Source organism: Rhincodon typus, chromosome 10 (assembly GCF_021869965.1).
Source record: "Rhincodon typus isolate 14 chromosome 10, sRhiTyp1.1, whole genome shotgun sequence".
NCBI classification, from domain to species: domain Eukaryota; kingdom Metazoa; phylum Chordata; class Chondrichthyes; order Orectolobiformes; family Rhincodontidae; genus Rhincodon; species Rhincodon typus.
Window position 1 is genome coordinate 32419452 of NC_063341.1, and position 22010 is coordinate 32441461.

The 22010-nt window shown below is 39.5% G+C and overlaps 1 protein-coding gene across 4 annotated transcripts in view; it reads left to right on the forward strand.

The window, feature by feature from the left end:
- Positions 1 to 659: 659 nt before the first annotated feature.
- il12rb2 (interleukin 12 receptor, beta 2a) overlaps positions 660 to 22010 on the forward strand; it is a 49738-nt gene continuing 28387 nt past the window's right edge. For 2 of the 4 annotated variants that reach the window (XM_048602294.1, XM_048602295.1), the window contains exons 1-8: positions 660 to 821; positions 9754 to 9906; positions 10036 to 10158; positions 13140 to 13421; positions 15809 to 15923; positions 18173 to 18402; positions 20245 to 20384; positions 21239 to 21386. In XM_048602294.1, the coding sequence (XP_048458251.1) occupies positions 9798 to 9906; positions 10036 to 10158; positions 13140 to 13421; positions 15809 to 15923; positions 18173 to 18402; positions 20245 to 20384; positions 21239 to 21386 (1147 nt within the window). In that variant the 5' untranslated portion in view covers positions 660 to 821; positions 9754 to 9797. The remainder of the gene's footprint in view (positions 822 to 9753; positions 9907 to 10035; positions 10159 to 13139; positions 13422 to 15808; positions 15924 to 18172; positions 18403 to 20244; positions 20385 to 21238; positions 21387 to 22010) is intronic. The other 2 variants (XM_048602297.1, XM_048602296.1) reach the window with 2 other exon arrangements.

Sequence of the window (22010 nt, forward strand, 5' to 3'; positions counted from 1 at the left end):
TGAGGTAACAAGGTGTAGAGCTGGATGAACACAGCAGGCCAAGCAGCATCAGAGGAGCAGGAAAGCTGACGTTTCAGGCCTAGACCCTTCTTCTGTCTTTCTCTCTCTTCGGGCTCTATCCTATCGTTTACTCCCTACCCACCTCCCTATTTTCTGCATATAAACTGACGTTTTCCCAGCAACCATCAGTTCTGAGGAAGGGTCACCGGACCCGAAACGTTAACTCTGTTTCCTCCTCCACAGATGCTGCCAGGCCTGCTGAGCTTTTCCAGCAATCTTGTTTTTGTTGTTGAACAATGAGGTTGAATGTGCTAAAACATTTATAATTGAATGAAAGATGTTACAGTGAATTACTTAACGCTGTACATTCCTAATCTGCTCTAAAGCACTTCTTCCAAGCCCAGGGCTTTCTCGGAAAGCAGGTTTCCATTTCAAACACAATACAACAAGAAGTCTAGACAAATTAAAACGCATGCAACCCACTGCATTTAAACTTTTTTTGATGACTGTGTGTGAGAAGGATCACACATTTCAAAGGTGCGAAAGCGTGTGGTTGGAGCCTAGCTTCTAAATAGAATCACAGGAGCACGATTCTGGGCAAGCAACACAACTGTGGTTTAAAGGTCGGCCACGCAATAGTTTAAACTTTATCAGGACGATTTATTTCCCCAGACTTTAAATAGATGATTTAAAAGACACCCTGTGTCTTTTAACACCGCCTTTCTAGTGTGGTCTGATTGGCCGGTATCCGTCAATGAATTCCGGGAAAGTTTACTGCTAACACGTGGGGAATGAGTTACAATCCGGGATTGATTTGAATGGTGAGTGAACTCGTTTTACTTTACATTCTCATTTTGTTTTGTCAATGCAATGGTTTCTCTGGGGTGGAGATAGTGTGTCTCGGAATAACGTGGACAGAATGTACATTAGGTGCATTAGTGAGAGGCATGGGAGAAAGTTGGAGAGTATTTACAGCGGAAAACTGTCTCAATGATACAGCACCAGGATTTTCAAACTCCGAATTGGAGGATATTTTAGATTTTTCTGAAGGGTCCAGACCCGAAACGTCAGCTTTCCTGCTCCTCTAATGCTGCCCTGCCTGCTGTGTTCATCCAGCTCTACACTTTGTTAGCCCAAAGTTCCGACAGTTTGTAATGCTGTTGGTGACTTCGTTCCAATTTGCGATATCAGTTTTTAACCAAATAAATTTATCGGATATGTATTCACAAAAAAAATTGGAAAATGAGCGAGGGTAGGCGAATATTAGTTGAAATTAAATTACAGGTAGGTAAACCATGTTTATTTTTCATGTTCTCATTCTGCTCTGTGATAATAAAACAGGGTTTCTCGACAATCTGCAGGGAGTAAAGACCACGATATGATCTCGTTGCCGGCTCATTTATTTCATTCATTTTCAAAGAAGTATACTATATAGATGACGTGTGGAAAAAGCAGTATAGAAAAAAAATGTTCCTCTGATCATCAGTGCCAACCGAAAAAAAATATAGACCAGGGTATTTTCTGGTTGGCATGACGTTAAATACAGTGGGTGTCCAAAGAGGCTTGGGGTTCAGGGGCATAGATCTTTTAAGATGTCAGGAACAGGTGGAGAAAATAATTAAGGTGGCTAATGGATTGCTGACCTTTGAATCTAGAGGATCCCAATATAAGAATTCAAACTTGATACTGCGATTGTACAAAAACCCTGTTTAGACTCCACTTGGAGTACTGAGAGTAGATCGAGGCACCACATTTTAGGAATGATATTCCCTTTGAGGGAATATAACTTAGGTTTGCAAGAATGATGCCTGGACTTTAGTGGTTAAATTGTTTGAAGAGATTATACAAATTAGACATGTTTCCTGCAGAATTTGGAAGGTTAAGGGGAGATCGGATTGAAGTCTTCCAGATATTAACAGGAAAAGATAGGTTATCATTATTTACACTATTATCACTGGTTGGGGATTCTAGAGGGAGGGGCCATAGCCAAATCATTCAGGAGAGATGTTAGGAAGTGCTTCTACACACGAAGGATGGTAGATGTTTGGAACTCTCTTCCACAGTTTGTGCTAGATCAGTTGTTAATTTTAAATCTTGAGAGATAAAAGTTTTTTAAAGTATTAAGGGATATGGGCCAAAGGTAGGCATTGTGGAGTTGGGCCACAGATCAGCCATGATCTTGTTTAATGGCAGAGCAGGCTTGAGGGGCAGAATGGCTACTTTTTTTTTTAAAAGGTCTACTTTACTTTGTTGACGTACTAATCCTGCAGGGACACAGGCACTATCAGCAATGAGGAGGTTACTCATTGCAGGCTCAGGCCTGTCACTATGGGTAGTGCATGGAAGCAGGTTTGTAGCATGTAGGCTATCAAATAGTAAAGCCCCTACCTCTAGAATCCCCAACCAGTGGTAATAGTGTGCAAGTGAGACAGTATTAATTAATGAACGCCTAGTGAAGGAGCTTCTATGTAGCAGTAGTCATAATTTTGAGAGTATGTAGTGTATTCAAGAATAGTATTAAAGCTTGATTAAATAAGACCATAAGAAGCAAAAGAAGGCCATTCTGCCCATTGGGTCTGTTCCATTGTTGGATGGGTTCATGGTTGACCTGATCATCCTCAACTCTACTTAATTGCCTTTTTCCCAAACCCCTTGATTTCATTGAATAAACATATCTATCAGAACCTTGAATATACTTAATGACCCAGTCTTGACGGCCCTCTGTGATTTTTGCATGGATTGACTACCCTCTGAAAGAAAATGATCCTTCTCATCTGTCTTTAAATGGGCAAACCCTTACTCGGATGTTACCCTCTTGCCCTAGACTTTCGCATGGGGGGGATCTTTCTGTATCCACCCTGTCAAGCTTCTTAATAGCCTTATGCTCAAAAGGTCTCCTTTCATTCTGCACACTCCAATAAGTACAGACCCAGTCTACACAACGTCTCCTCATAAGAAATTCTCTGCATACTCGGAATGAACCAAGTGAACCTTCTCTGGGCTGTCTCCAATGCCAGTATGTCTTGCCTTGGGTAATGTATGCATCAGAGCTAGCTGACATGAGCTGGCAAATTAGGTTGATTGATGGATCCTTAGAGATGCAGTAGCAGATGATTTAAGAGGATATTTCAGAATATGCAGGGTAGATACATTCAATAGAAAAAGTCCAAGGGGAGGACCCACCATCCATACTTAACTAAAAAGTTGAGTGTGTCAAATTAAATGAAGCTAATAATTGCAAAAAGATAAAATGATAAAATATAAGAAAACTTGCAATGGTTTACAAAAAAATTTAAGGGATGGAAAATTAGATTGAGAGAAAGCTAGCTGGAAATGTTTAAAAAGTAAGAGTTTCTATAGATACCTAAAAAGAATAAGAGTTAGTAAGATGAGTGTTGGTCCGACAGAGAGAGACAGGGGAAGTAATAATGGAAGGTAAGAAGTTAGCAGATGAACAGTTTTTTTTGTATCCTGAAACAAGAAAAATGATGCAAGTAACATGTAGAAATTGCTCTAGCTCTAAATCAGGAAAGGGACGGAGGGTGGAACACCAGAAAATTAGTCACTAATGAGTAAATTGTTGGGAGCTGCAGGCTGGTAAGACCCCAGGTTCTAAGACTTCATTTTGGGTCTTAAAAAAAAAGTAGCTGGTGAGCGAGTTAATGCATTGTTTTTTTTTTTAAAAATTATCCAAAATTCCCTAATTTCTGGGACCGTTCAATTAGAATGGAAAATATCAGGTTTCTCACACTACAGAAAGCTTGTATTTTGTTTATCCTGTCAATGGAATACTGGCAGTTCAAGTAATCTTTAAGTAAACTTGAATGCTCTAAATCTGTTACTATATTGCCACATTTGCATTGCAATGATCATTGAATTTATGCCTTCCTGGTCCAACTGTCAAGAATGTTGAGTGGCTGCAGAGCATCCTGAAGGGGTAGATGAACAAACAGTAGCCATGATCTGGATCAGAACATAGGTAAAAAGAGGGATATGTAAGTAGACTGGAGGTAGCTAGAAAAGAAACCAGCAAGGAAGACCTTAAAGATAGTCTGGAAAATGCTATGCCCTGTGCCATGCATTAGCAAAATTAGAAATCAATGTAAAGCAAATGCATGGCTTGAGAGATGGTGCTTGAAGGAAGGTCTTAGATTCCTGGGGCTAGTCCTTGAGGTGCTGGGACCTCGACTAGGTTGGATGGGTTGCATCTGAATAGAACTGGGACCAGTGACAGTTTGCTATTTCAAGAAAGATGTAGAAGGAATGAATTAACATGGAGGGGTTTGGGAATCATTAGAAAGGGAATGCAAGATTCACAAAGAATTGGGTGAAGCAGCTGGCACAAGAAAAGAAATTTAAAAAAAAGGCATGGGTGGCTTTCAGAACAAGAGGAAATGTGATTAGCCTGATTTGGGTTCACAAACTGTGTCTAATCACATTCTGTGCAAACAGTAATGTTGGTGAGCTGCTGATGTAGGTAGTCAAGCGAAAGTATGATGTGGCAATAATGGATGCTTGGCTCAAAACAATAACTGGATGCAAGGTGTTCAGGAAAGGAAGGAGACAGGATGACAATATTGATAAAGAATAATATTACAGTGCTGCAGAGTGAGGATGATCTTTGAAGTTCAAGGACAAAATTTTATTGCTGAGAACAGAAATAGTAGAAAATCCATTACATTTTTGTGTATTTCAAAGGGAACCAACTGGTGAGAAAGATAGTGGAACAAATTTGCAAGGAAATGATAGACTGATGCAGAAAAAACTTCAGATTAGAAGACTTCAGATGGGGGACTTTAAGTAGCCTTTGTAAAGTATGTTACGTTAATTGTCTACATTAGTATATTTCTGTTCCAAAGAGGCAGTTTCTGTTTCTGGGGGATGAGCTGAAACCAGTGGATCAATTGTAAGTAGGAGACCTGGTTCAAGTCCCACCTGCTTCAGCAGATGATACATCTGAGCACGTTGATTTTTTTTGTTAAAAGTCTGGAAAAACATGCAAGGGCCAGCAAACGAAGTATCAAAAAGTCCAGGTTACATGTGTGGAAAATTCCAGAGTATAGTAATGAATTGAGTGAGTCCAATCTCAATGGTGAGAACTGATGTGGTCCAGATAAATTTGAATCAAGCAAAACTATAATTGATCAATAAGTTGGCCTTTAAGGCAATGATTTTCAGTTGAAGTACATTCCCAGGTGGTATAGAAGTAGGACAAACCTAATCCAAATGATGAAAGAGAGAAAGCAAATGAATCAGGAAAAAGGCTGCTTATTACAGATGAACACAGCAGGCTGCTTGGCCTGCTGTGTTCATCCAGCCCTGCACCTTGTTGTCTCGGATTCTCCAGCATCTGCAGTTCCTACTATCTCTGCTTATTACAGATGTCAAGTTGATAATACAACTGCCTTTGACAAGGTGATGGTCTGCCATCATCTTGAATGACTACAGTCATGGGGTATAAGTAAACTTATAGTGGTGTTGGGGAGAGAGTTCCAGAATTTTGAACTACTGGAGTAAAGGAATGATGCAAAATTCCAAGTTAGTATGGTGTACAGCTTGGAGGGGAGCTTGCATGTTGTGGTGCTATATATGTATGAACCAGACTGAATGAATATTAAATATTCAGACGGGAAGTCAAAAAAACAAATGAGAAGCAAAAAGAGTATAAGAAAAGACTTGCAGTTAACATGAAAGGAAGTCTTCTGTAGATGTATAACTTGTAAAAAGATGGTAAACAAAGATTCAAAAAGAAGATTTGCACATGGTGGCAGCACAGCTGAGGTACTAAATGAGTATTTTTACATCTGTCTTCATCAAGGGTAATGATGTTGCTGAGGTTGCAGTGACTGTCTCAGCAGCTGAGACACTGAATTGGCTGAAGGTTTTAAGACTAAGGGGTGTATTTTTATGGTCTGTGAAAGAGCTGGAATTGTTCCCATGAGTAGATTCTGGAATGTAATAGTGGGAGTCTAGTGGAACACTGTATCAGGTAAAGCGAATGAACTAGGAGGCTGTGAGTGATCAATTGAGATAATCTGTGAAGTGGCTTTTGAGGGAAATTCCAAAGTCAGGCCTTCAAAGGACACTTAGAATGAATTGCAAAAATGAATTTTACGGAGATTTGGTGATCCACAGTATATCTACCATTTAGTTGGTAAGCTGAATAATTGATGGGATCTGCTTTAACTGCATCTATCAGCCACAATTTGTCTGTTAACTCATATTTCTCTTGCTTCAGTTCTGGAGATTAGAATATAAGGTTGTGTTGTTTCATCCTTAATAACCTTGTGTAGCAAAGTTTAAACTTGTTTGTTCAAACCATGGAATATTGTGGCTATATTCTCTTAGTAATGATCTTGGGTCTCAGTTGTTGCTACTTTAAAACACTGTTATTTATCCCTGACCATTTTGGAAACACAATTCGGTGCTTCATCAGGGATTTTAACAGCACATATCATTTTTCTTTGTAGGAAAGAGTTCCATGCTTCTACCACTCCCTGCTGCTTCACAGCCAATAAAATACTTTTGAAGTTTCCTGAATAGCCTGGTGTTTTTTTTAAGCTTGATGTCCCCATTTTCTCCTTTGTTCTAATCCCCTAGCTGTAACGGAAAACATTTGCTAACCTTCTGGATTTATTTTTATCTGGCCACTACATTTGACTGTGTGTATATGGACTCCTCAATCTCTTTGATTCTCTACTGTTCCTAGATTCATATTCTTTTAAAATGTACTTTGTGCCCTTTATTGGTCCAGTATGAATGACATAGAACATAGAACAGTACAACATAGTACAGGCCCTTCAGCCCACAATGTTGTGCCGTACTTTTACCCGAAACCTAAGGTCTATCTAACCTCCACTGCTACCTTATACTATCATCCATATGCCTATCTAATAGCCGCTTAAATGCCCCTAATGAGGCCGACTCCACTACCCTCTCCGGCAATGCATTCCACGCCCCTGCCACTCTCTGAGTAAAGAACCTACCTCTGACATCTCCCCGATATCTACCTCCTTTCACTTTAAAACTATGCCCCCTCGTAAAAGCTACCTCCACCCTAGGAAAAAGTCTCTGGCTGTCTACTCTATCTATACCTCTGATCATTTTGTACACCTCTATCAAGTCACCTCTCATCCTTCGTCGTTCTAAAGAGAAAAGCCCTCGCTCTCTGAACCTTTCCTCATAAGACCTTCCCTCCATTCCAGGCAACATCCTGGTAAATCTCCTCTGCACCTTTTCCAATGCTTCCACATCTTTCCTGTAATGAGGTGATCAGAACTGGACACAATACTCCAGATATGGCCGAACCAGGTTTTTGTATAGCTGGAGCATAACTTCACAGCTCTTGAACTCAATCCCTCTATTAATGAAAGCTAACACACCATACGCCTTCTTAACAACTCTATCCACCTGGGTGGCAGCTTTCAGGGAACTGTGAACATGAACCCCAAGATTCCTCTGCTCCTCCACACTGCCAAGAATCTTTCCGTTAACCGTTAACCGAATCTTTACTTTTAAATTTAGCATGCTCCCCCAGGCAGACGTTCTCCCCAACCCACATCAGGGACATGAACACTCTTATGGGGTTTTCCTGCCAAATGGCACAGCTCCCACACTGACCAAAAGCCTGATGTTTTAACAATGGCTTTTAAAGGTTGGGATTGTGGAGCCAGGACTTCTGACTCGGGGCCACAAGATCCGATGAAAAGGTTGATTGACTAGAAGGACTATATAAATAAAATTAAATTCTATTTTATATTTTGGATAGCGTTCCCAGTGCTAAACTTTAACTTGAAGCCAAAAAGTTACCCCCTCCAGTTACCATTCATCTTTCTCCACAGACTCTCTCGCAACTTATTTTGTAATTAATTACATAATTGTGTGCAAATTATCTCCAATTTCCTCTTCCCCCTTTCCTAACTTAAACAACAATGGTGACTGGAGACAGACATCTTTGCACAGCTGGGGAAGTGAGCATAACATAGTTTTCTAGCTTTGGCATGTTGCCTATTAAAAAAAGAATAAACACTCATTATCTTCCTTCTCCCTAACTTCAAATCCTGACTTCATTGTTTGAAATGAAAACTGACTTTATTTGAAAATTCAAAAATAATCCTAAAAATATTCCCACACCTGCATGCTAACAAACATGGTTTAGAATTCAAAAGATTCAAGCCTGCCCTTCATCTGTGTTTAGAGTACATGGCAAATTTGTTCACACCTTACTCTATCTGCAGTTATTGTGCAACAAACTCACTGATAAATACTCCCAACTTCAGATTGGTTTTCTGCAAGGTTCTGTTGTTTGAATAAGAAGCAATACTATTGAACTGTTTATATCATTGGCTGCAACATGATTACATATATTTTAAAAAAAAATTTCCTGTAAGACCTGTAAGGAAATTCAAGTGACTTTTTTAAGCAAACATCAGTCGACTGAAAATTTAAACAGGTGAAATTAATATAAGATAAATGACAGAATGGAGCTTTTGAAAATTGCATTCAGAAATAAATCACAAGACTTTTATTATCACTGACTTTTATGACTTAAACAGACAGAACACCCAAACACAGCAGTAAATTTGAATATTTAGGGCATCCAAGGTCATAATTATGGATCAGGAAGGAAGTTAACCCATCTGGATTGTTTCATCCCAGGTCATCTTATTTAAGAAAATCAAGCATGGATTGAAATCATGCTTTAATGAACAACTTGAGATTTTAGATGCAGCAAAGGGAAAGAGCTGATGTGGTGTACACATACAATCAAAGGCCCAGAAGGCATTCTAAAGAAGTGTCATATTATAGGTTTATCAGAAAATTGAGTTCCATGGAGTATAAATAACAGTGGTGACGTGGATGTAAAGTCAGGCAGGTGACAGGAAACAAAGTAGTAGTAAATGAATGTTTATCAGACTGTACAAAGATTAACAGTGGGTTCTCCAGAGGTCATTAATATAGATAAAGAAAATCCATAGTCTTAGTAATGACCTTGACTTGGGTGTACAGAGCACAATTCAAATTTTAGATGAGCTGCAAGGATCTTGAACCAGATAGGGACATACTTCAAGAGACACAGTCAGGGTGATGGATTAGGCAGAAGGCTGCAAAATCTAAATGCAAAGAAACGTACAGTGATAAATTTTGATTGAAAGCACCACAAAATAAAAGGAGTGCTGGTGCAGACAGACCTGGAGGTGTATGTACACAGATTATTGACGGTATCAGGGCAGTTCAACAAAGTGGTTAATAAGACATAATAGATCCTGGGCTTGATTAGAGACTTGGGATCAAACTTTTATCAAGGCAGAATAACGAGTCAGGCCGGCTCCTGATGATGCAGTCTCAGTTCCTGCTTGCAATGCTAATCTGTGGTTTTTTTGTTTCTATTCGTTTCTGGGATGTGGACGACGTTGGCTGGCCAACATTTCTTGTCCATCCCCACATCACACTTAAAAGCATTGAAATCCATCTGCATAGTTTTACAAATCACTAAATCAACATTACTCTCATTTTATACTTGCATGTGTAATATTTGCTAGACCACCCATTTTTATATGACTTGTAAACTTGGATGTATGGCTCTGAATTATTTAAGTTATTAATTATGATAAATAGTTGAGGTGTAAATTCAGATGGCCCATGGAATATCATTAACCACTTTCTTCTGAATCGTGTCCATGGGCATTATACTTAATAATTACCTTCTAACACATAACCAATTTCCTAACTAGATCAATATTTTGCTTTCAGTGCTGTTAGGAAGAGAGTTCGAGAGTTTTGACCCTGCAACAGGGATGAATGGCAATGTTTCTTTGCACATCAATTGGAAAGGACAGTACAAGTCTACTATTTCTATTTCCATCCTTGCATCTTTTCTGAGGCAGCCGAAGATCAAATTATACGGTGAGCACCAGAAATTGCACTGAGATTGACTGACTGGTGGTGGAACAACAAGGTGGAAATATGTGCAGCTGGCAAATGTGGATCAGATCTGAAATCTGGAAGTAAGACTGTTGCATAACCACTTTACAGGACCAGCCTACAATCTGGGGTTTCAAGATCCCAAGCTTCCCTTGTTTTGTTTGATGGAGTTTGTTGGAATATATTTGTTAACCAAACTAATTGCCATCTTATTGTGCGAGAACAAGGCGGCTGGTAAGTTGCATTAAATGATTATATGTATTGATTTTACTGTGGTGTAAATCGTTTGAGTTTAAAGTGTATTGCTCAAGTGGACTGACATTGTTTTTGTTTTATTTGCTTCCCTTGACAACGTCATGTTGGATTAAAACCAAAAGACTACGGATGCTGGAGATCTGAAAGAGAAACAGAAGGTGCTGGAGAATCTCAGCAGGTCTGGCAACATCTGTAGAGCGAAACAGTAAAAGTTTCGGATCCCAGTATTCTGACAAAGGGTCACTGGACTCAAAACATTAACTCTGTTTCTCTATGGTGGCCACCAGTTGTGCTGAGTTTCTCCAGCACTTTGTTTTTGTTTCTGGCATTGTTTATTGGCCTTGACGTTGACTAGTCATTCAATATTTAATCTCCGGAGCTGTCGCTGTAGTGCCAAATCACGTTCCCCTTGAAAACAGCAGGTATCGATGACTGACTACCTTTTCAGAAAAGTTCTTTGGCTGACTTCATTTGGCGTAATATGGCTTCTCCTACGATCAACTAGCTCAGCACGTACATATAAGCTTCCTGATCCATATTTGCTGGTAACACCATGGTTCATTTAGCCCCATGTCATCCAGAGACTAATAAATTTAATTTGTTATCTTGCAATTCCAGAAAACAATATTTAGTGAGAAATTGAGACATAATGGGTACTTAACCCCACCCATTAACTCAGATGGCAATTTTACACTTTAAATTTATTGCCATTGTTTAAGATTACCAATTTAGATTTGTCAGTTGGTGCTTGCAATGTGATATATTCATGCATAATGTAAGCTATATGTTAATACACAGGGCCCTGTTCTTCTCTCGCTGCATTGGTTTCACATCAACAAAGCAGTCTTAGCTGGAATGTATTTGGTATAAGAGGTCAGCTTGCACTTGTCTATGCAAAATAAACAGCTGTTGATTCAAAGTGAACAGTTGTGTAATTTCACTTGTCTCAGCCATAGGAGATTTAAGACAAACTTGGGTTTTTTTTTGCAAAATTATCTTTTTATCCTAAACATGTAATGTTGGTTGATTGATCGAGCTGTTAAATTCTCAGTCACTGATGGAAAAGGAATATGAGGGACTATCTATGGAAACTTGGACTTGGAAACAAAAAACTTGATAGAGGATAAGAGAGCTAGTTGAGAATGCAGTGCTAGGATGGAGAAAGGCCATAAAGGGAACTGCAGATAAGGTACAGACTTTAAATGTATGATGTTTGAGACATGTGGCTCATGAAAATAAAAGAGAATCCTTACATACTCGTCCCGTGTGTTACTGTATATTGTGACATTGCCTAAATAATCTACACAGGCTAGGACTTTATTCATAAGTTTTTACTATGTAGGTGGGATGGTTTTCAACTCAAATGGCATTGACTTGACCTTGTGTGACACTAGTGGATATCTGTTTAGCCTTTGTTAATGACATTTCCCAATAACCCTTCAGTAAATAACTCTTAGGATTGGTAATGTGTTATTACTTTCTAACAATACAATCTTGCAATTGAGGAATTGAGTATAAATCTATTTTTGAGCGTGCATTTATTTTTCTGTAGTCAATCTAGAATCTAGTTGATCTATTAGGCTTGGAACGCACACTACATTGTGAAACTTGAAATGGTTCAGAAAAGATTTACAGGGATGTTGCTGGGATTGGAGGGTTTGAGCTATAGGGAGAAGCTGAATAGGCTGGAGCTTTCTTCACTGGAGCATTAGAGGCTGAGGGGTGATGTTGTAGCGGTTAATTAAATCATGAGGGGCACAGATAAGGTGAATAGTCATGGTCTTTTTTCCAAGGTGGGTGAATCCAAAACTAGAGGGCACAGGTTTAAGATGAGTGGGGAAAGATTCAAAGAGGTCCTAAGGGGTAACTTTTCACACAGGGTAGTGCGCGTATGGAACAAGCTGCCAGAGGTGGTGGTGGAAGCTGGTACAATTACAACGTTTAAAAGGCATTTGGATGGGTACATTAATAGGATGGGTTTAGAGGGAAATGGGCTGAATGCCGGCATATGGGACTAGATTAATTTAGGATATCTGGTTGGCATGGAGGAGTTGGACTGAAGGGTCTATTTCTGTGCTGTACATATCTGACTATGACGGTCATTCTCCGGTTCATTTCTCAGGACAATGCTCTGACCAATCAGAGGCAACCTGCTTTATTTCAATTTTACCAAATTTTAGGAGGTAACTCAGTCAATACCTAACTGTTGAATTTGCCCATGGCAATGCCTCTAGCAATCAGTCAGCATTCTCTTCTCATGTGTGTGTATATATAAAAAGTTTTTAGTTTCCTTTTCTCTTGCAAAGTCTCCTGATGAATACAAGATGAAAAGTTTCAACAAACTATCGGCTTTTCAGTAATACTGAAGTTCTGCACAGCCAAATGAATATTTGAATACACAGAGGCCACCTTCACATGGACAGAAAGAAGGAATGAAAAAAAAAGATGTGATTTATAGTGCAGAGATAGTAAGAACTGCAGATGCTGCAGTCAGAGATAAGAGTGTGGAACTGGAGGAACACAGCAGGCCAGGCAGCATCAGAGGAACTGGAAAGTTGACGTTTCGGGTCGGGGCCCTTCTTCAGATGGACGTCCAGGGTCTGGATCTGGAAGACTGTTACAAACATCATCGGCATGCTGATTGGCATGCGTGGACCTCCCCAGAGCAGCTGCACACATGCACAGCTTTTGAGGTAACATTGTGAACAATGTGAGAACATCCCAAAATGCTCCACAAGCATTGAGGTGTTCTTGAACTGTACTAATGTATGGAAAGATCTGCACTGTAAGGACATAAAAATTAAAATTTCACTGGTAATATTAGCAGGCAAAAGTTAACAAAATTCAAACAAGCAGGGTATCGCTAGCAAACAGAAATATAACAGAAAAGCACTTTCTTTAAATGTTGAAGCTTTTCTAGCTTCTAAAATGATTTTGAAAATGTTGTCATCTTGTTCCAGAATCCTGTGCTGATGGGGAAATGCAAGTCAGCCCTGCATCCATAATTAGATTTGGATCAAGCATTAACGTATCATGTATATTAAAGGGGTCAATCTGCAATGAATGTACAGCTCCACAGCTATGTATTATTCAAGACAACACCATACCGCTACATACTGTACAGATCCTCACCAATGCAGTTATTGCGCACATTCCAAAGTTTACAAACGATAAGTCCAGTTTTGCCTGTAAGCTTTGCAATACGGAACACTTGATTTGCGGAATTGATATTAAAGCTGGCTGTAAGTGGTATTTTTAATTTTATTGATTGAAATGAATATACTGTATGCTAACAATAAATTTTGTTAGGTTTTGTCTTTGGTTTGCTATATATATGACAACTAAACGTTTTAAAAGGGGATGGTGTGACTGGCAAAACAGTTCAGTCACTGTCAAGCTTTAACACCATGAGTGGCTGAAGAGTTCAGTTTTCAAATATAGACTTTGTTGCAGCATGTGCTGTTGGAAATCACGGAGCATGGTATTGAAGCTGAGTGGACTTCCTGCTTTGCTGTCCTTTTATTTATCTGTACCTCACCTTCCTTTGCTCCTTGATTCAAAGCCCAAGGATCGTTTGCCGACTGTTGTAATGGCTTAGGAAATCAATAGGGATTATTTTTGCTTTCTGTAACTCTCCATTTGCCTCAAAATGGAATGATGCCAGATGGAAATGAAATATTGTCACCCACAAATCTTATAATTGATAAAATTCAACACTTTCCTTATCAACCTGGTTTTCAGGAAAGAAGGGTAAATTAAGTTTAATTCCAGGGAGTGTGTGAAACAATGTCATTTAAGGTGCCACTACCATTTTGCAGCCTCACTGCCTGACTATCCCAACTTTCTATTTCCACCCATCAGTCACAGGCCTTCCACGACAGCTGCTTCAAACACTATTGTCAGATCCTTCAACTTTGAGAATATTGGAATGGGAGACTTTTTCAATGCCCTTAACAATTTTAAAAAACAACTGACTTAATAGTGGAAGAAAAACATCTCTTCCTAAAGTCCCACACAGCTTTTCTGACAACAACCAATGAATCGTCTAAATTGAATAGGATTTTCACTTTTAGTGGGAGATAAACTGAGATGTAAAACTGTCTTGTCTGATTCAAGTTAGTCCATTATTGTATGTCCTGTCTGATTTGAAGCTAATTGAAAGGGTGGCAACAACAGCAACTGAAGTCTGCTACAGTTCATCGGAAAGTCACCTAGAAACTTCATTGAGTAGATCTTTTGGAATCCTTGAACAATTGTTCAGATTTTTACAGCACACTAGTGGTTTCCTGCAGGAAAGCCCACTGTATCCTGTTTGATCATGTTTTTCCTTATGCTACATAACATTATCCTGAAATAGGGGCCAATGCTCAGATACTGACTGAAGCGCATCTTCAGATTATGTCAGGAGTAGTAAATTTGCAGTTTCTCTCGCAGACCCTGGTCCCCTCACTGCTGCTATGTCATTCCTGCAAGAAAATTAGATATGGTTAAATACATGTCCCAAGCAAGGGCCTTCAACTCTCACCATGTTTTAGCCAATTTACTGTAATGTGCATGATGACAGAAACCAGCAACAAGTATGAGCAAAGGGGAGAAAATGTTGTGAAGACTTTTGTACTCAAAACCTTCAATCAGAAAGAAGATGCAGTTAAGTTTACCCTGGTCTTTTGAAGAACCGGGGAGGTGGTGGATGAAGGATTATTAGTCCTGAAGAAAAGGTGGAATCCTACAGAGTTTTGCAAAAATTAATAAACTAATTTAATGAAAATTTTGGCATTCCTAGCAAGTTCACTAAATTTCTTCATGCTGTTTGCATGCACTTGAGCCCCATCACCAACTAACTTTGACACCACCCAAATATTCATTGAAAATGGGCATTGTTCCTCTTAACTGTCTATTTATGAGAACCTCAGAACTCTGCTGAAACTCTGGTATCTTCTGCAACCTCTACAGTCATTCAAAAGTGCACCCTCTTTTTAAATTGTTGCAAGCTTGTAACTTACTGGCCCCCTATCAACCAACAGCTAATACAGAGATACATGTTACACAAACTTGACTCTCTCAGCTGTGCAAAGGAGTGGCAGCACTTAATGTGGGATTGGTTCTCCAATGACTCCTTGGAAGAATGCATTCTTCCAATGAACCTCCTATTGTCAGATTCTGATGGATTGCTGCATTGTTGAAAGTTCAAAGACTTTAAACCAATACTCTCTTTTGCCTGTACTGGTGATTTAAGATGGCCACTAAGGACTCCATTTACAACTTGGAGAAAAGTTGGAAGTTCTTCTGTTTCTCTCACCAGTGTTACTGCCTCCACTTCTAATACAGAACATGCCATCTTACTTAAGAGCTTGGTTACTTTACAAATTTGAGTTGAGGAAGTATCTTACACCAAAAGCTTAAACTGTCCTTTTTTTATTTACACGTGCTAGTTGATGTATTTTTGCAGCATTTTCTATTTTTAAGATTGTTATCTTTGCTGTGTGTGTAGCATTACTGGTGCAAAATAGCTCTCATGCCTGTCACTACCATTCACTAGTTCATTGCATTATGTGCCTTATGGTGACAAATGTTTAAAAATTTCTAGGAAATAATTCTGCATCAAAAATTCCAAATTTTGTTGTTTCAGATCCTCCAGATCAGCCCCAAAACTTGAAATGCATTCAAAATGGAAGAGAAGGTGATGTATCATGCAGCTGGTTTATAGGACGCATCATGCACATCAGTACAAATCATATATTGTGGTGAGATTTTCTAGTTTTAACACTGATGTTGCCTTTAAACATGACTGAATGATGGAGATGAATCAGAATGTAAGGCCACTCTGCCTTGAAATTTGTACCTTCAAAACAAAACATATGCTGTGAATATTCTTGCATCTATTTTGTAAATGCTTTGATGTCCAAACTTGACTAGTTCATGATTGAACTCCTGCATGGGAATCTGACTATCATTCACCTCCTTGTCTTCCATCTTCAACAATCTCTTTATCCCCTCCAGGCAGCAACTAGCACATCCTATAAAACATAAGATATTTATAGCACAAAAGAAAGCAGTTACTTTGCTGGAGCAACTCCACTAATACCCCTGTTCATTGTATGTTTTTTTTTCTTTTCTATAACCCCATGTGTTGACTTGTTTCAACTACTTATGTAGATTTTTTTTTTCCTCCTTAAACTATGCAATGGTTCTGTCTTTAACCATGCCGGTTGGTGAAACATTCTGCTTCAACTGCAACTTCTGTAAACCTGTCTTCTCCCCCTCTCTCTGTGATGGTTTTAAATGTTGATCTGTTGACATCAGGAAAAACGTATATGGTAATGCACCAATCAGCCATAAGAACTAGGAGCAGGAGTAGGCCATCTGGCCCCTCGAGCCTGCCTTGCCATTTAATAAGATCATGGCTGATCTTTTTGAGACTCAGCTCCACTTACCCGCCCAATCACCATAACCCTTAATTCCTTTACTGTTCAAAAATTTATCTAGCCTTGCCTTAAAAACATTCAGCGAGGTAGCTTCAACCAATTCACTGGGCAGGGAATTCCACAGATTCATAACCCTTTGGTGAAGAAGTTCCTCCTGACCTCAGTCCTACATCTGCTTCCCTTTATTTTGAGGCGATGCCCTCTAGTCCTGGTTTCACCTGCTAGCAGAAACAACTTCCCTGCCTCCACCTTATCTATTCCCTTCGTAATCTTATATGTTTCTATAAGATCTCCCCCCATTCTTCTGAATTCCAATGAGTATAATCCCAGTCTACTCAGTCTCTCCTCATAATCCAACCCTCTCCACTCTGGAATCAACCGGGTGAATCTCCTCTGCACCCTCTCCAGTGCTAGTATATCTCTTCTCAAGTAAGGAGACCAAAACTGCACACAGTACTCCAGGTGTGGCCTCACCAGGTCCCTATACAGCTGCAGCATAGCCTCCCTGTTTTTAAACTCCATCCCTCAAGCAATGGCAGATAAAATTCCATTTGCCTTTTTAATTACCTGCTGCACCTGCAATCCCACCTTCAGCGATTCATGCACAAGGACACCCAAGTCCCTCTGCACAGCAGCGTGCTGCAATTTTTTACCATTTAAAACATAGCCCATTTTGCTGTTATTCCTACCAAAATGGATGACCTCACACTTATCAACATTGTACTCCATCTGCCAGACCTTCGCCCACTCACTTAGACTATCTATATCCCTCTGCAGACTTTCAGTGACTTCTGCACTCTTTGCTCTACCACTCACCGTAGTGTCATCTGCAAATTTTGACACACCACACTTAGTCCCCAACTCCAAATCATCTACGTAAATTGTAAACAATTGAGGTCCCAACACTGATCCCTGAGGCACACTACTAGCCACTGATCGCCAACCAGAAAAACACCCATTTACCCCTACTCTTTGCTTTCTACTGGTCAACCAATCCGCTATCCATGCCAATACATTACCTGTAATGCCGTGCAACTTTATCTTACGTAGCAGCCTTTGATGTGGCACCTTGTCAAATGCCTTCTGGAAATCCAGATACACCACATCCACAGGTTCCCCATTGTCCACCATGCAGGTAATGTTCTCAAAGAATTCCACCAAATTAGTTAAACATGACCTACCCTTCATGAACCCATGCTGGGTGTTCCCAATGGGACCATCTGAGAGCCATCAGCCATCTGAGAGACCATTATCTATCACACTATGACTGCACACTCACACTGTCCAACATGCACGGTCTTGGTATAATGATATTGTACAGAACGTAGGTTGTCTGGCAAAAAAAAATTCTCATCTGCCTAATAACATATCTAGCAGCTTAGCAGATACCAATCATGTGAATGTTAAATAATTTAGACATAGTTTGTGTTTTGTAGAGTCATTTTGAACTTGATCTTGCACCTTGGTTATTGCTATTGCTGTTCTCTTAGTGCACAGAATAAAATATTGCACCTTTTCATTTCAAATGCAAAGATTGGTTTTTAAAAATCATGTAATATGTTTTTCAGGTTCAAAAATGAGTCACACAGTTTCTTTGCATCAAAAACCTCTGCAACGTTGTCAACTGGAAATTGCACAAAGCAGAAGAAGACTTTAGAGGTCCAAAGGCTGCTGCACTTTGCAAGTGAATCTGGGCATGTTTTCAACCCATCCTCGGTTTATTCAGCTTGGGTAACTGCTTCAAATCAACTAGGGAATCGAACTTCAGCAGTCATAAACTTCACCTTGGATGAGATCGGTGTGTGGAAGGTTTTTAAAACCTGTTTTAAATGTGCACTGTACGATAGATCAATCTGGGGCAAAAGAGACTGGATGTCCATCTTCTTCCTTAAATCCTAGCATTCTGCCAATATTGTTTTTGTAAATAGCTGCACAATACTGGCCCGAAGCTAATATTTCACCACATTGTTTTCTCTGGGTGTGTAGATGACTGCATTTGTAGCAAACACCATCTGTCACTGACTCAAAGAGCACAGATGTATGCAGAGCCACTCTACCATTCTTAAGTGACTAAAAGCAGCAGCCAGTTTCAATGATGGCACTACTGGAGTTCTGAGGAAATAGGGTAGTTGGCACCAGAACGATGATTCATTACTTGGAGGTGGAGGCCAAGGCTGACGAAGCTCTCCTTGTGGTGTCTGCCAAGTGATATTCCTCACCTGCTATGCTATGCCATTCCAGCCACCACACTGCCTGCTCTCCCCTTCCTACTTGCACACAAACTGCTTCTCTCCCTCGCTGCCACATCAATCAGATTCCAGGCATAGAGCAGCAGCTAAAAATACTATCCATAAAGAAAGGTTGTCTTGATTTTTCTCTCAATGATTTAGATCCTTGTCAACAACTTTTTGACATAAAGAATGGTTAACAGCTGCATGGGGTTTCTAGGTAGATTAGTAAATGAAATTGTCTGGGAAACAGCTGGATGCTGTGGTGGTCAATAGATGTTTTCTAATCAACCTGTTAAGTGATATTTCACATTTCCAGAGCAAGTGGGACTTGATCCAGGACCTCCTGGGACATTGGTACAGTCTCTAATGTACCACAAGGACACTTTTATATAGTGGATTGTACTAGGTCTTGCTGGATAATTAGGCTAAGATTATCCAATTTAACTTACATTATTATTGATTTTTTTTTTTGTGATTGCATGACTTTCAAATAACCGCAGAATTTTGTGCAGGAAATAATCACGTTGTGTGGTTTGAGTGTAGTATTTAAGGTAAAATTGAGTATTGTTAACCCTCAGTTCATACTGTGGATACTCCAGTACAAACAGTGTTTTTATTTCTTCTTGCCATTTCTTGCTGAAGATGTTTTTGTGGTTTCTCAACCCATAGACAAGTATATCCCACTGTATGGCAACCCAGAATTCCAAACCTTTGCACCTTCTGACAAGTGATTTTTTTTTTTTTAATTGTTTGAGATGTGGACATTGCATTTGTTGTTCATGAACAGGGTGGCTTACTAGGCCATTTCAGGGAGTAGTTAAGAGTCAGCCACATAGCTGTGGGCCTAGAGTCATGTAGGCGAGATCAGGTAAGGATGGCTGATTTCCTTAAGTGACATTAGTGGACGAGTTGGATTATTATAACAATGGTTTCTTGGTCATCACTAGACATTACTTCCAGATTTTTATTGAAATCAAATTTAACCATCTATGGTGTGATTTGAGCCTGGGCCTCCAGAACTTTACGTGGGTCTCTGTGTTACGAGTCATGCATCAGTACTAAACCTCCAATGTGAAATAGAGACTTAGTCTTTATAAAGATGGGTGTTAACATTGAAAATCAATTAACTATTGTCAGTGCATTTGTATTCAAACATCCCACAGAATATGGTTTAGGTTTTTACATGATGCAGGGTTGCATGGATATAGCGTAGGGGGATGGATCTGGGTGAGATGCTCTTTGGGGAGTCAGTGTGGGTTGAACGGCCTGTTTCCACACTTTAGGGACTCTATGATGCTGTTAGTCTGAATATTTTTATTTCTACATTTAATCATATCTGATCTCACTTATGAAACAAATATATTGATATCCACAAAGTAGCTACAGCATTAATCTATTTTGTTTTTTAGTGACACCCAATCCTCCCTGTATCAGAAAGGTAGAATTTAGCAGCAGCTCACAGCTAATTGGTACAATATATTGGCAAGACCATCAGAACACAAAGTTGTTTGAAATCCGATATCAAAGTACCAACAGTCAATGGGAAAAGGTAACTTTTTATTTTAAACTGGCTATTCTACTTAGAAAAGTTTGAATTTCTCTCAAAGTACTCTTTGAATTTCCAAAAGTATTCGAGTGCATGTGTCTTGTAGATTAGCTATACCAGATTCTCACCATTTCATTATACTGTATTCTCCACTGCCTTTTCATTCAGTGACACCGTTACACTGTCCTGCTTTCCATTGTGCCCATATAAAATGGGCATTCAAGGTTGCCAGGCATGTTAAGCACTTTGAGGATTTCTGCAGTCTTTGTTTCTAAAAGAGTTTATGATATTGCGCTTCTGCCAACAACATTTTATTTTAATTTGTCTTTCTAATATTTGTGGAATACTATTTCTACAACTCCCTTCCTTCAAATAGGACGCAGTGGGATTATCTTAGAAATAATGGAAGGCAGCCATACTGCATAGGCTACACCATTGAATGGCACTACCTACCACTCCTCCTTCAACAAAAGCTATAAGCAGGAGTCGAGGGATGATGTGTTTTACCTACATTGCCTGACCAACCACTTGAAGAGCATGAAGAGGATAAACTTCTGTACACTGAAAAGTCAATTCAGGTCATAGTAGTACATGTGACCTTTCTTATGATTGGTATCTTTGGCCACTCCTTGATCAGTCCTGTTTCCACCACTAACATGCCATTGTTTACAAAATCCACCATGTCATCTCTTGCATTGCTGCCATTTATTCCACCAAGTGGAAGCAACTGCCAAGCATTGCAAAGAATTTATTGAAATATGTTTTATTAAGCCAAAATGTGCAGTCTTGTTTGAGACTCAAACAACTCTTCATCCAGGTTCCATTTATAATTACTTCTTCTTCTGTTTTGATTTCAGAAATTCTTAATCAATTTTACACATTGCGATGTGTTTGATTTGGAGCATTACACAGAATATGAGTTCCAGGTTCGCTCTAAGTTTGATCAGTTCCAAGGACAATGGAGTGAGTGGAGCCCTTCCTTTGTAAGCAAGACACCAGAGGCAGGTAAAGTTCCCCACCATTGCTGTGCTGTTGGAGTTGATGCAAAACCAATTCAATGGAATAATTCCTTTATTGTGTGAGCATCAATCTATCTTGTTGATGAATATGTGCATCGACTTTTTTTTATTCTACAAGAAAAATAGACAAAAGGAAATTGGAGAACATATCTGCTATAAGCTTAGTGCTAAGGGGCTACGCACGGCAAGATGACTTCAGTTTTTTTTTTGTTTTCATTGAAGTAACTGATCTGTTGATTGGGACATAGTGTCCCTGGGTTCCTGCTTCTAATCCTTACCGTTTTGAGTCTTCCTGGAACGTGTATGTTGGAGCTTAGGTGTGGAGCAGATTATGCTCTCAATAAACACGTTCTGCCAATGTTCAAAGTATTGGCTCATGCATAAAGAATCAGATGAGGCATCAAAATTTCTGTAAAATTTAAGCTTCAGAAATGTTAGGGTTTTCTAGGTGAGGGAACAAAACCCTAGAGGGTAGGTTTCAGGGAATGGTACTAGCTGAAATGACCTCCAAAGAGGCATTGTACTGTACTTTTCACACCCTGTCTCCTGACTCAGAAACTCCTGATCAGTTACAAAACAAATTGCTGACCTTGTTAGTTTCCTTATGATG